Consider the following 11,320-nt stretch of genomic DNA (forward strand, 5'->3'; position numbering starts at 1 on the left):
ACAACAAGAATGCCACAAATAACTGTCCAGCATGCCAGAGCAAAGCTCATTGACCTGAAGTCCTGTGTTCTCCTAAAGTAACTTCCCGAGTGCCAAGGAAGGCATCCATGCCTGCAACGCTCATCTACTTGCCATAGCAGGACTGCTGCGGGAATATCTGCACGTTCCATCACTATCATGTCCTGACCAGGCTAATGACATAAATGGCTATTGACAACAGCTCTGACTGTTTCATACCTTCACGATGGGGGTGTTTTCTGAAATATCAGTATTTCCTACAAAAACTGCTACGTTGTGATAAAACAATGTGCATCATCATATAACTGCAATACTCTGTCAGGAGGTGGCCCTTTTTCCAGGAGGAATAATCATTTAGGAGATAATAAATATAAAGTCCATATAGCACAAGATGAAGGCTAGACAAGTATACATTTTTGTGATATTACCATCCGTAAGTTTTTTATCACCTAAATTATCTTGTATTTCAGACATTTCAGTCTTGGCAGCTGTCATCTCCTCTATTGTGCTGTTTGCACTCATCATGGCAATCCTCGCAGTGGTGTTTGGTAAGTATCCAAAACACTGGACCAGGTGTTGTTTCACATCTTAGATTTCAGCACCACAGACAGGTACAACTGAGATGATTGATTTTATACACATGTAAGCACTTCTTTTCAGCGATTATTATAACTTTATTATCAAACCGAATGGAATGACCTTTACATGACACCAACTGGAATCTCAGACAGACAGCCCTGTACTGTCTAATTTTGAATGTAAACAATTATCCTATAACGTTACATCACATGCTGGTAAGTCATCCAAAGCATTTTTACAGCACTAGTTATAAGATGAGCAGACCAGGGTTTCAAATACAGATGAAACCTTGCACATTTCTTGTGAAGCTGGTAACCAAAGTAATAAAATTCTGTAGGAGACTGCTTAACATGAAACATTTTTCTCCCCAGTGTATCGCCGTAAGCAGAAGCAGCTAAAGGAGGCTCGACAGGAGATTCAGAGCCCAGAGTACCAGCTGAGTAAGCTGCGGAACCACACCATCATCACAGACTACAACCCCAACTACACCTTTGGAGGCAGCCAGGTCACACTGAACGACCTTCATGAGATCCCCCGAGACAAGCTGTCCCTTCTTAGGTTTGTCTCACCTGGCCTCTTTAAGTATCGTGAGCTAAGGGTTTCTGGCTTACAAAGCCACTAAGAGCAACTTAACATTGGGAATGCTTACTTGCATATCTTTGGTATGCCTTCTGAATCTTGATGCCCTGGACCCAAGCATTACTGCTCATACTATGGATGGTTTCAAGTTTTGAAAAGAAAACAATCCTCTGGCAGGTAATGTAAGGTTAGCTGAAAAAGTGACTTTATCTCTTAAGGTCTGTGATGATGTCCTGACAAGGTCACATGGTTTATCTGTAAGCTGTAGAACATGGCTTATACCTGTCATCGCGGTGATGTTGAGACAAATTTTCTTTATTGACATATCTCTTTTGAGAAAATTCGGGAAATAACGACTGTATATTGAGCCCCTGTCTTAATCAAAAGTATGATTATATACACATTTTGGGTCAATAGCTGGTCCAGTGGAGAATTACTGTAAATGCATTTAAGTTCACGGAGATTTGATTTCACGGTAGCGGGAAAATAGACTTTTTGCTGTGGTTTTACTTTCGAGGTAGCACCATGCACGTAGTCTCTTACTGTTCTGGAAAAATGTTCGCGATGGTTTTAAATTCGCGGTGATGCGGCTGCCGCGAAACTCGCGAATATTAATCCAAAGCGAAAGTTTCTGCATTTACAGAAATTTGAAAGTAAAACTACATTTAGTGGGGCCGCGTAGCACAGTGGTAGTGTATTCGGCCCGTGACCGAGAGGTCACCGGTTCGAATCTGCCTGCCGTGTTGCCGGTCTTGTGCCCTTGGGAAAGGCACTTTACACGACTTTCCTCACTTTACTCAAGTGAAAAATGAGTCATCCCTCGGATAGGACGTTAAATGGAGGTCCCGTGTGTGGGAGAGCCATACCCTATGCACGTTAAAGAACCCGCCACATGTGCGAACATCCACCCGAGCGGATCAAACCATTCCGGCCAAAATAGGGGTAGGGAATCTCCCGATTAGCCCTCGTAACCCCTGCTTCGCCTATTGGGTCAGTTAGTCCTCACTCATAGAGAGCAATTGGGCTGGTCTCAATCATGATGTTTCTGACCTAGGGTGAAGAGTTGCTGTTACAGTTCCAATCATGTAACCAGTAACATTAAGTGGCCTTCAGGCCTTGTTACGTGGTGACCATTGAGTAAAAAAAAAAAAAAAAACTTGTTGTACATATTACTGATAGGGCTATTGGTATTTGATAGTAGTGTCAAATCGTCTTTTTCTCAATGCGCACATTCTCAGATCTTCTCAGAATTTTGAATGCAGATAATGAATCAAGCACTTTGTTGGAAATTCTCTCAACAGACCTCTTGGGCAGGGTGCCTTTGGGGAGGTGTATGAGGGGATGTTGAAGAGCATGCCTGGAGAGAAGCCACACCTTCCTGTGGCTGTAAAGGTAAGCACTACAAACATCTGCAGTTCATACTAGTATTATGCTGTACCTAAAAAGAATGGGGTATGTTGCTTTTTAAGCATTGAATAGTTAACAACCTCAAGTCTATTACATTACAGCACATTAAAATAAACCTACACAAGGTACTATGTGCGCATAAGTGTCTGATTACAAAGGCGTTACTCCTTATGAAAGAAGCCATGTGAAAAGCCATACTAAAAGGGAGAGCAGTACTCGTGATGCAGTGGAGTGGAGCAGATGTGCAGTAATGAGTCTGAATCCTTGAAATCCTTCCAAGGTCAGCAGCAACCAGCTTCCACCCCCAATTAAATCAATTTGTTTGTCGTATGTCTGGGTTTTAGACTCTTACCCCCAAGGCCGCACAAGTTTGATTTATTGATTCTCAGCTTTTTTTGTGGAAAAATTACAGAGTGTGTGCGTAAAAGAAAAGGAAAAAGACACCCTGTGGTAAACCCAATTGCCACATCAACTACATATGAGGCTGCTGAATGGTTCAGATAATGAGTTTCCAATTTATATGGATTGATAAATGGAAAACTACAAAGACAAGAGCTTTCTTTAACTGCTGCTGCCAAAACAGCATTAAGTGTGGATATATATATCATGAATGGTACATCTGATGGGCAAAATATATACTATAAAGGTCTTCATTCATTCACTATTCCTGACAAATGAAAACAGCACATCAGAAAGGAGCATAATGCCATCTGACTATGACCTCAATGATCCCATGTCCATGCACTACACTTTGCATTTATATTGCCTTGTGTCTGCACAGACCCTTCCAGAGCTGTGCTCTGAACAAGATGAGATGGACTTCTTGATGGAGGCTCTCATCATCAGGTAGGCACTGGGAGACACAATTGTTTTCTGGGCGTGCACTTGTGTTGGAAAGTCCTGGATCAATAGTACTCATTAGGGCTGGTACCAGTACAAAACGTTTTTTCTCATTGGACTGGTCCGGAAAAAACGGACCTGAAAAAAAATCAGTTGGACCTATTGAAAAATGAACAGATTATATGATCAGGCATTCACGGGTTTTGGGGCTTAGTGGTCAAAGAAAATAACGAGTGAAGTAGCGTAGAGTATATAGTCCTTTTCTACCAAGTTTTACAGTCAATCTTACAGAGGCAGTTAACCTTCTAGGATTTTAAAACACCAGTGGGAGTCGAATACTCCACCAAACATATTTCTTTATGGCAAATGGACCATTGTTCTGACTATTATCACTATAGTCCATTCACAAGTTTTCACATACAATCAGGTCCAGGTTTAGGTTCGGACCTGGACCTGATCCGCCGGACCTGAACCGGACCTGGACCTGAGTTTTCTGTACTGGTACTCACCCCTACAGCAAAGGGATAGTTTACACGCATTCTTGTGTGTGTGGTTTCTGGTTTAAACAAGTTTTCAATATATTGGTAACTAGAAGTCATTTCTAGGCAGGACACCATATGTATATGTTCTACAGATTTGAGTTGGACTCTATATTCATTGCAATGTTCATTCCTTTGATACTTCATACTGAACTATTTGAATGTGCATTTTCTGTTTTGCTCACAAAACGATACAGACAAACCAGGCTGGCTAACCACATTGTGCAGCTAACCACCCCCAGGCATATGCAACATTAAAACAGTCTAGTCCAATTATACAAGTTAAGATCCTCTGGAGACCAACCAACTGTCAAACCACACCAACAACCAATTTTTTGCAGAGCCCATGGGGCTTTTGTACATGAATGAACAATTAAAATTGGTGCTTATTGCTCCATACACACAGCAAAATTAGTGAAGTGCAAAGTACGAATTGAACTGTTGGGAATTTTGACATTAGCTGAAACGGAAGCACATTTTTTACTGTTATGGAGACAAGCAATCTGCTCTAAAACAACACTTTATCGATACACAAACACAACTCTAGTGGTTAAACAATGAAAGTTATGTGCAATTTATACACAATGTAATTGTAGGCATCTCTTGTACATGATATGTTTCTTGCGAATCAAGGCGTATATTGTGCAAATGGCTGATACTTTTAGTGTAGTGCAGCGGAATGATTTGTGGTCTTGTGAAATGACAGAATGAAGCAATGTAATTTACAGTCCAAATCAATATGGTATCATTGTGGAACAGAACAAGTTAAAAATACCTACATAGTGAATGTGTCATATTGTGAAATTGTCTCTGGCAAGGTGATGTTATCTGATTTTGATTGTTGGAATTTCCATCTACCTGTTGCTTTGTAGTAAGTTTGACCACCCCAACATTGTGCGATGTATCGGGGTGTGCTTCAAGCAGTCACCAAGGTTCCTTATCCTGGAACTCATGAGTGGTGGTAACCTTAAGAACTTTGTCCGAGAGCACAGGCCCAAAACTGTGAGTTTACCATTCTTACAGGCAACCAGAAAAGCAAGAATGCCCCATGGTCTTTTTTCATGATATAAAAGGAAGATTGTATTTTGCATGTTTGCTTTGAAGATAAGGGTTCTTTTCAAGCTTCATGTTTCACTGATTATATTAAGTGCAGTGCTGTGCTTTTGATAAATTATGCTATTTATCTAGAGTTTTAAAGACCTGGTAGTATACTGTTGTTGTTGTTGTTTGTAAGGAGAAAGTTCAGCAGGGTAAGCATAACATTTTCTTATTAACAAAATTATTTGCTACTACAGGGACATCCCTCCAAGCTGACTATGATGGACCTGTTGGAGCTGGCCAAGGATGTGGCACGGGGATGTCACTACCTGGAGGAAAACCATTTCATCCACCGGTGGGTACAGTCAGCCGGATGTGCCCAGAATTGGCTGCAGATTGTTGCAAGTAACATGTGATGTTGACAATGTTACTTGCACGCTTCCAAAAATGTTGAATGGTACATCTGTAGAGCTAGCACAATGAGATAATATAAATCTGTTTCTTACAGCCAGCAACTCAAGTCTTAGAGCACACATTTTACAAATCGCTTTTGAAGGTATATCAGATGTCAAGCACAAAAGGATGAAAAGGCACATCAGGCAGTTTCCAATAAGACCCTTTGTGTACATTTGATGTACATGAAAGGTTATGATAAAATACCCTCAGGCCTTCATGGCAACAATGACTTCAAGGCCTGTCTTCAAAGACTGACTGTTATTAGTTATGACCACAATTGTGCTCTCAGGAATTAACTACACTTCACTGAAATAGCAAATTCTGACAAACATCATGTTCTGTGTAGACCTTTACCCTTTTCTGTTCAATTTTGTTTATTACTTCGGCTGACCTTACAGGCAAGGTCGCCCAACTAACCGATGCTGGCTTTGGGAGAGTTCAATTTGACAGTGCAGATTGTGCTTACTGTACAGACCTGGACTGGGTGTGTTACACCTACACTGTACATGTGTAAAGGCAGTTTACTGGTTATGCAAAACTTAAAAACAAACTAATCTAATCATACAGTAAAAATAGTCCTTACCTTAAATAAGTCTAGTTAAAAATTAAACATTCTGGTGCTTTTTCCACAGAGATATTGCCTGCAGAAATATCCTTTTGACAACAAAAACTGGGGCAGACCGCATGGCAAAGATTGGAGACTTTGGAATGGCTAGAGACATCTACAGGTAGGGCTGATGATGTCCTGCAAAAATTACTCAATGGACACCTGGTGTGTGTGTCACTAAAATTTGCTGGCCTTTGTAAAATGATCAAAATTGACTTTCACCTTCCTATGGACTGCTCCTTACACAAAATTGACTGTCTCTTCATTAATGAAAACATTTCAGTTCATAAAAAAAAGATGCCAGACAACAGATTGTCTTACATGCAGTATAAATCTGCATGTAACCAATTTTATTGTTAGTAACCAATAGAATTATTGTATTTAGTGAATCAGATGCAGTGGAAATATGCCCCAATATCCTAATTTCTTCCTTAGAATTATACAATGCTGCCATTAGCCTGGGGTGTGATTGAGTGTGTCTACACAACTGCCCAGTGACTATAAGATATAACAGCACATTGAATGCTCAAACTCCTTTGATTTCAAAGAGATGCTCTGTTCATAGAGCTGATACAAATGATTTTAATGCTTTCCTGTTTCCATGCCTCCATGCTATTTTAAGTACAATATTTAGTATTAATGACTGACATCTCTGCAACACCATCAAATGTGCTCTAAAACATGCTGGTAATGGGACGACGTTTCTTGCCTTGACCTGCTGCCCGTGAATTTCAATGCAGCCATAAATGATGCCATCGGTATTTCTCAGCAACAAGTTGTTTTCCTGCAATTTCCCAAGGTCCAACTACTACAGGAAAGGTGGCAGAGCAATGCTGCCTGTGAAGTGGATGCCTCCAGAGGCCTTCCTTGATGGAGTCTTCACCACCAAAACTGATGTGTGGTAGGTTTTGACAACTTCTTGAAAATAATGCAAGTAAAGAAAAATGCAATGTCCTTAAATAGGATGGAACCTTTTTGTTGTAATCTGTTGAGTTATTAAACTTTGCTCTACTCTTGTAGGTCCTTTGGAGTTTTGCTGTGGGAAGTGATGTCACTGGGATACATGCCCTATCCAGGCAAGAGCAATCAGGAGGTCATGCAGTTTGTGACTGAGGGAGGCAGGATGGACCCCCCACGGAACTGCCCTGGACCAGTGTAAGTGGAAATGTGTGACCACTGCGTCAACCATGACCACCTTTTAGGGCCAGTAAGAATCATAGATCAGTTGAATTTGTGGAAAGATCTGTGGCAAGCTTTCATTCTGTTGCAGCATTTTATTTCAACACCGATTTGAAAGTTAATTCATGACTGCAGAATGGTGCATTTAGCTATGAGCAGTGATTCTTTAAAGCATCTATCCAGTTCCTCTTTGCTAATCTGCATTAAAGAAGGAAACACCACCAAAATGAAGTTGTCTTTGGAAAGACAGCATAAGCGTTTGGTATAATCATGTACTGGGCAGGTTTACATGTGTATGTCAAGTTGATTCTTTGTATTATGAATAATGCATTCACTAATTGCTAATGTCATCTTGCCAGTATTAAAGGCTCACCAGCTTGATTATTTCACAGCGTCAAAAGATAAAAGGGTGCTGCCTAATTAAAGCTGATGTAAATTTGTCAGACACTGGAGATTGGAGATTGAATCTTGACAAACCAACATGGATCACACTAATTGACTATAATATGTCCACTACAGAGGGTAATAGCTTATCATACAGTGGATCTTGCACAGTGCATGTATGTTGCCACCAATTGGTGAATAAGTCAGGATCCCAGCAGACCTAAAAGCTTCATGTCAACTCCATAATAACTTGTCGAGAAGGCCTTGGTGCCACCGTTTTTAATGTTGTGGTCTTAAAATACCTGGTTAAACTATATGACATAAGATTATATCCATGATAAAAGATAAATAATCAGCACCGCGTGCCTGCGAAGCTGGTGTGTTACGCCAAAGGACGGTTATAATTATACCAGCTACATGTATATACGAGGGGCGTGCAATAAGTAATGGTCCTGACCCACTTCCAGTTGTCTGATCTAAATGAAATTTTGTATGTGTAATAATTCATATCTCTATGGGTTATGTTGCAAAAGACAGCTCTGAACTAATTGTGGTTTCTGATTTACTGGTGTTTGAACTTAGTCAGGTGCGAAATGGACCAGGTGTGAAATGGAACCAGTTGAGTGTCGCGCAGTGATCCGGTTTTTGTATTTGAAAGGACGCACACCAAAGAAGACTTTTGATGAAATAAATGAAACTTATGGTGATGATGCCCCATCATATGACCTTGTAAAACGCTGGCATCCTGAATTCAAACGTGGCTGGAAGTCTGTGGAAACAGCTCCCAGACCTGGTCGTCCATCTTGTGCCATTGATGAGGCATCAGTTGGAGGACCAACCTGGGGTGTCCTACAAAAACGGTGTCCAGAGCTGCATCAAACGATGGGAGAAATGCATAACTCTGGGTGATTCCTATGAAGAGAAAGACTAATAACTGTGCCAAGTTTCATTAATCTCCTGCTATGGGAAATGGGTCAGGACCATTACTAATTGCACGCCCCTCGTAGATACAGATACAGTATGACAGTCACTGTAAGATGTAGAATTTTGTTTGCCACAATGTCTCTAATTTGCAACATAACACACCTCAGGCTTTATTTGCGACCATGCACTATGATTTTGAATTCCTACGATGTCTACATGTGCGCCACACGCAATCGTGGTGCTGTACAGTTGCAGCTTGTGATTGAAAGCTGGCTGTCTCTTACAGGTACAGAATAATGACTCAGTGCTGGCAGCAGAACCCAGAGGATCGCCCCTGCTTCTCCACCGTCCTGGAGCGACTGGGTTACTGCACACAGGTGAGTGTAAGTCAACTCTTAAATTGTCTGGAAAGAGGACACTGTACAATTGCTATGCGTATTGCTGTGTTGCTAAGTTTAATGGGCTTTTGTACAGATAGATACAATATATTTGGCTGAGTACTCAGCTGTTCATTGGTGGGAACTTAACCTATAGATTTCATCTTCATCACAATGACATACCGACTGCAGTTAGAGTTCCATTTTGGGATGCAAGTGGAGCGCTTTACGTACCGTCACTTAAGCCTGTTGGCAAAATTGCATGTGATTTATGTTGTTTCCATGTGTAATTTGCCCCCTAAAAATGCTCACACACATGTGGGGAAGGAGTGCAGCTGGAGAGAGCAGCTGTTATGAGAGGAGTGTATGGTTCTTGATAGGTATGCGGTAGGTTCAATTGATGACAATATCAAAGATATTGATGAGGAAAAGTCCCTTCTTTGCCACACAGGATCCAGACGTCATCAACACCAGCCTGCCTGTGTGTGACCTTGTACCTGAGGAGGAGAACCACACGATTGTCCGCCCTGACAACCACCAGAACCTGACTCCCCTGCAGGTGCACCGGCCCCTGACAGATCCAGCCGAAACTGCAGAAGCCCAGACCACAGTGGCCCCGTCACAAGGAGCTGGCAGTGCTGCTGCCACTGGTGCCCCCGTGGCTAATGCCAATCAGAACCAGAACAGCACTCCACAAGAAGCTCCCATTGCAAGAGGCAGCCCTGTCCAGAGGAGCCAGAGTCCTGCACAAGTGCAGGTGGAGCAGTTGGAGAGCAGCCCTGGAGGCACCCACGGGCGCTCCTGGAGGGAGGGTCTCCTGGTCAGGTCGGGCAGCCAGAGCACCTCCAACTCACCGGTCAGCACTTTGGAGAGGAAAGAGAAGTCCAAGAAAGAGAAGAAGAAGGACAAGGGAAAGGACCAGGGAAGTGTGAAGAAAGGCAGCAAAAAGGCTAAGCCGACAAACCTGTGGAACCCAACATATAACAGTTGTGATGTGGGGGTAGAGACAGTGTCAGGCCGTGTGGGAGAACCCAACCGCAGTGTGCTGGAAACCAGTGCCTCAGCAGATGACTCCGGGTTTGGCACAGATGCAGACTTGGTGAGCAACCTTGCTCGCCAACGGTCACTCAGTTCAATGTCTGAAGAGAGTAACAACAGAGATTCAGGCCTCAGTTTGGACAATGTGACTGTTTCTCCACAGTCTTGTTAAGCAGGCCTCAGTTTGGACAATGTGACTGTTTCTCCACAGTCTTGTTCACATGCTGGCTTGACCAACAAATACAAGTACTCAAAACAGGATACCGGATGATGTCAACTTGACAAAGAAACCGTTGAGTTTCTGAGTTGTTGTGTCTGCGTTTACTGGTAGATCTCAGTCATTTCTTGAATGTAGAAGTCTTGTTATGTGTGACATGTGTGCATATAAAAGTACTGCACATGTATGTGGCATTGTAATGCTTGTTCAGAATCACATTTTGTTCAGCTTGATGCTTTTGTTTTGTTCTGTTTCTCTCCATCTGATTAGCCTGTCTTGTGTAGTGCCAGGTAGTACTTAGTGTGAGATTACATTATGTATAAATGAAATCTACCTATTGTGTGTACCTCAGTTCTGTGTATAATTCTGCAGGTAAGTACTGAGTATTGTTGCCATCAGTAGAAATTACTTATTGATTTGTAACATCATCTGTTCCTATCCAAGAAAATGAAGGTCACTATAATCTGTGACAAAGTCAAAACATATTCCAGTGTGTGTTGATGTTGGGGACATCAACAATCATCACAATGGGCTAAGCAAACCTGGCAGTCTGTATCACCTGGATCCAGGATGCTATGAGCACAGTACCCGATGATGGGAAAGATGCTGCCTCTGTTTGGCACCATGTTGGATGGCCCTGATTATCAGTATTCTTAGTTAGTGAGCAACAGGGACATTAACATAGAATTAGAGCCTTTTGCAGGCAGGTTAATGTGTACACATGAAGAAACACAAGACTAGATGGCTGCTTGGCAGCAGGGCTTCAGAACTCCAGGACATAGATGACAATCTAACCATTGCAGCTTGGTACCATGAAAAACATGAATGTAACAATGTGCTTTTGTAAGTTCTTTGCAAAATTTACATGTATATAATAACAAGGGTATCGTTTTACATATTTAGCCAGGTAATTTGAATTGTGATCTACTAGTTGTGTATGATAGGGTTCTAAGCTAAGGTGTATAAGATTGGTAAGAAGAATGACATTGTTGCAATGAGTGTAAGTTTGTATGCTCAGCATGCCATAATACACTAGGTTGTAGTAAGTTTTTGTGACCTTAAATGTCACATTCAAGTGGACAACATTTATGTAGCGGTAACCAGGTATACTTAAGGAAAGCGATGACTTCTAAGATAT

The 11,320-nt window shown here is 41.7% G+C and overlaps 1 protein-coding gene across 3 annotated transcripts in view; it reads left to right on the plus strand.

The window, feature by feature from the left end:
• Positions 1 to 11,314, plus strand: part of LOC118415382 (leukocyte tyrosine kinase receptor-like) — a 60,657-nt gene extending 49,343 nt beyond the window's left edge. For 2 of the 3 annotated variants that reach the window (XM_035819948.1, XM_035819968.1), the window contains 11 exons: positions 489 to 566; positions 969 to 1,155; positions 2,478 to 2,568; positions 3,365 to 3,429; positions 4,835 to 4,964; positions 5,258 to 5,355; positions 6,089 to 6,184; positions 6,863 to 6,964; positions 7,084 to 7,218; positions 8,837 to 8,933; positions 9,379 to 11,314. In XM_035819948.1, coding sequence (XP_035675841.1) covers positions 489 to 566; positions 969 to 1,155; positions 2,478 to 2,568; positions 3,365 to 3,429; positions 4,835 to 4,964; positions 5,258 to 5,355; positions 6,089 to 6,184; positions 6,863 to 6,964; positions 7,084 to 7,218; positions 8,837 to 8,933; positions 9,379 to 10,137 — 1,838 coding nt within the window. In that variant the 3' untranslated portion in view covers positions 10,138 to 11,314. The remainder of the gene's footprint in view (positions 1 to 488; positions 567 to 968; positions 1,156 to 2,477; positions 2,569 to 3,364; positions 3,430 to 4,834; positions 4,965 to 5,257; positions 5,356 to 6,088; positions 6,185 to 6,862; positions 6,965 to 7,083; positions 7,219 to 8,836; positions 8,934 to 9,378) is intronic. The other variant, XM_035819958.1, reaches the window with a different exon arrangement.
• Positions 11,315 to 11,320: the final 6 nt, after the last annotated feature.

The sequence above is a fragment of the Branchiostoma floridae genome, chromosome 1, assembly GCF_000003815.2.
Source record: "Branchiostoma floridae strain S238N-H82 chromosome 1, Bfl_VNyyK, whole genome shotgun sequence".
NCBI lineage: Eukaryota > Metazoa > Chordata > Leptocardii > Amphioxiformes > Branchiostomatidae > Branchiostoma > Branchiostoma floridae.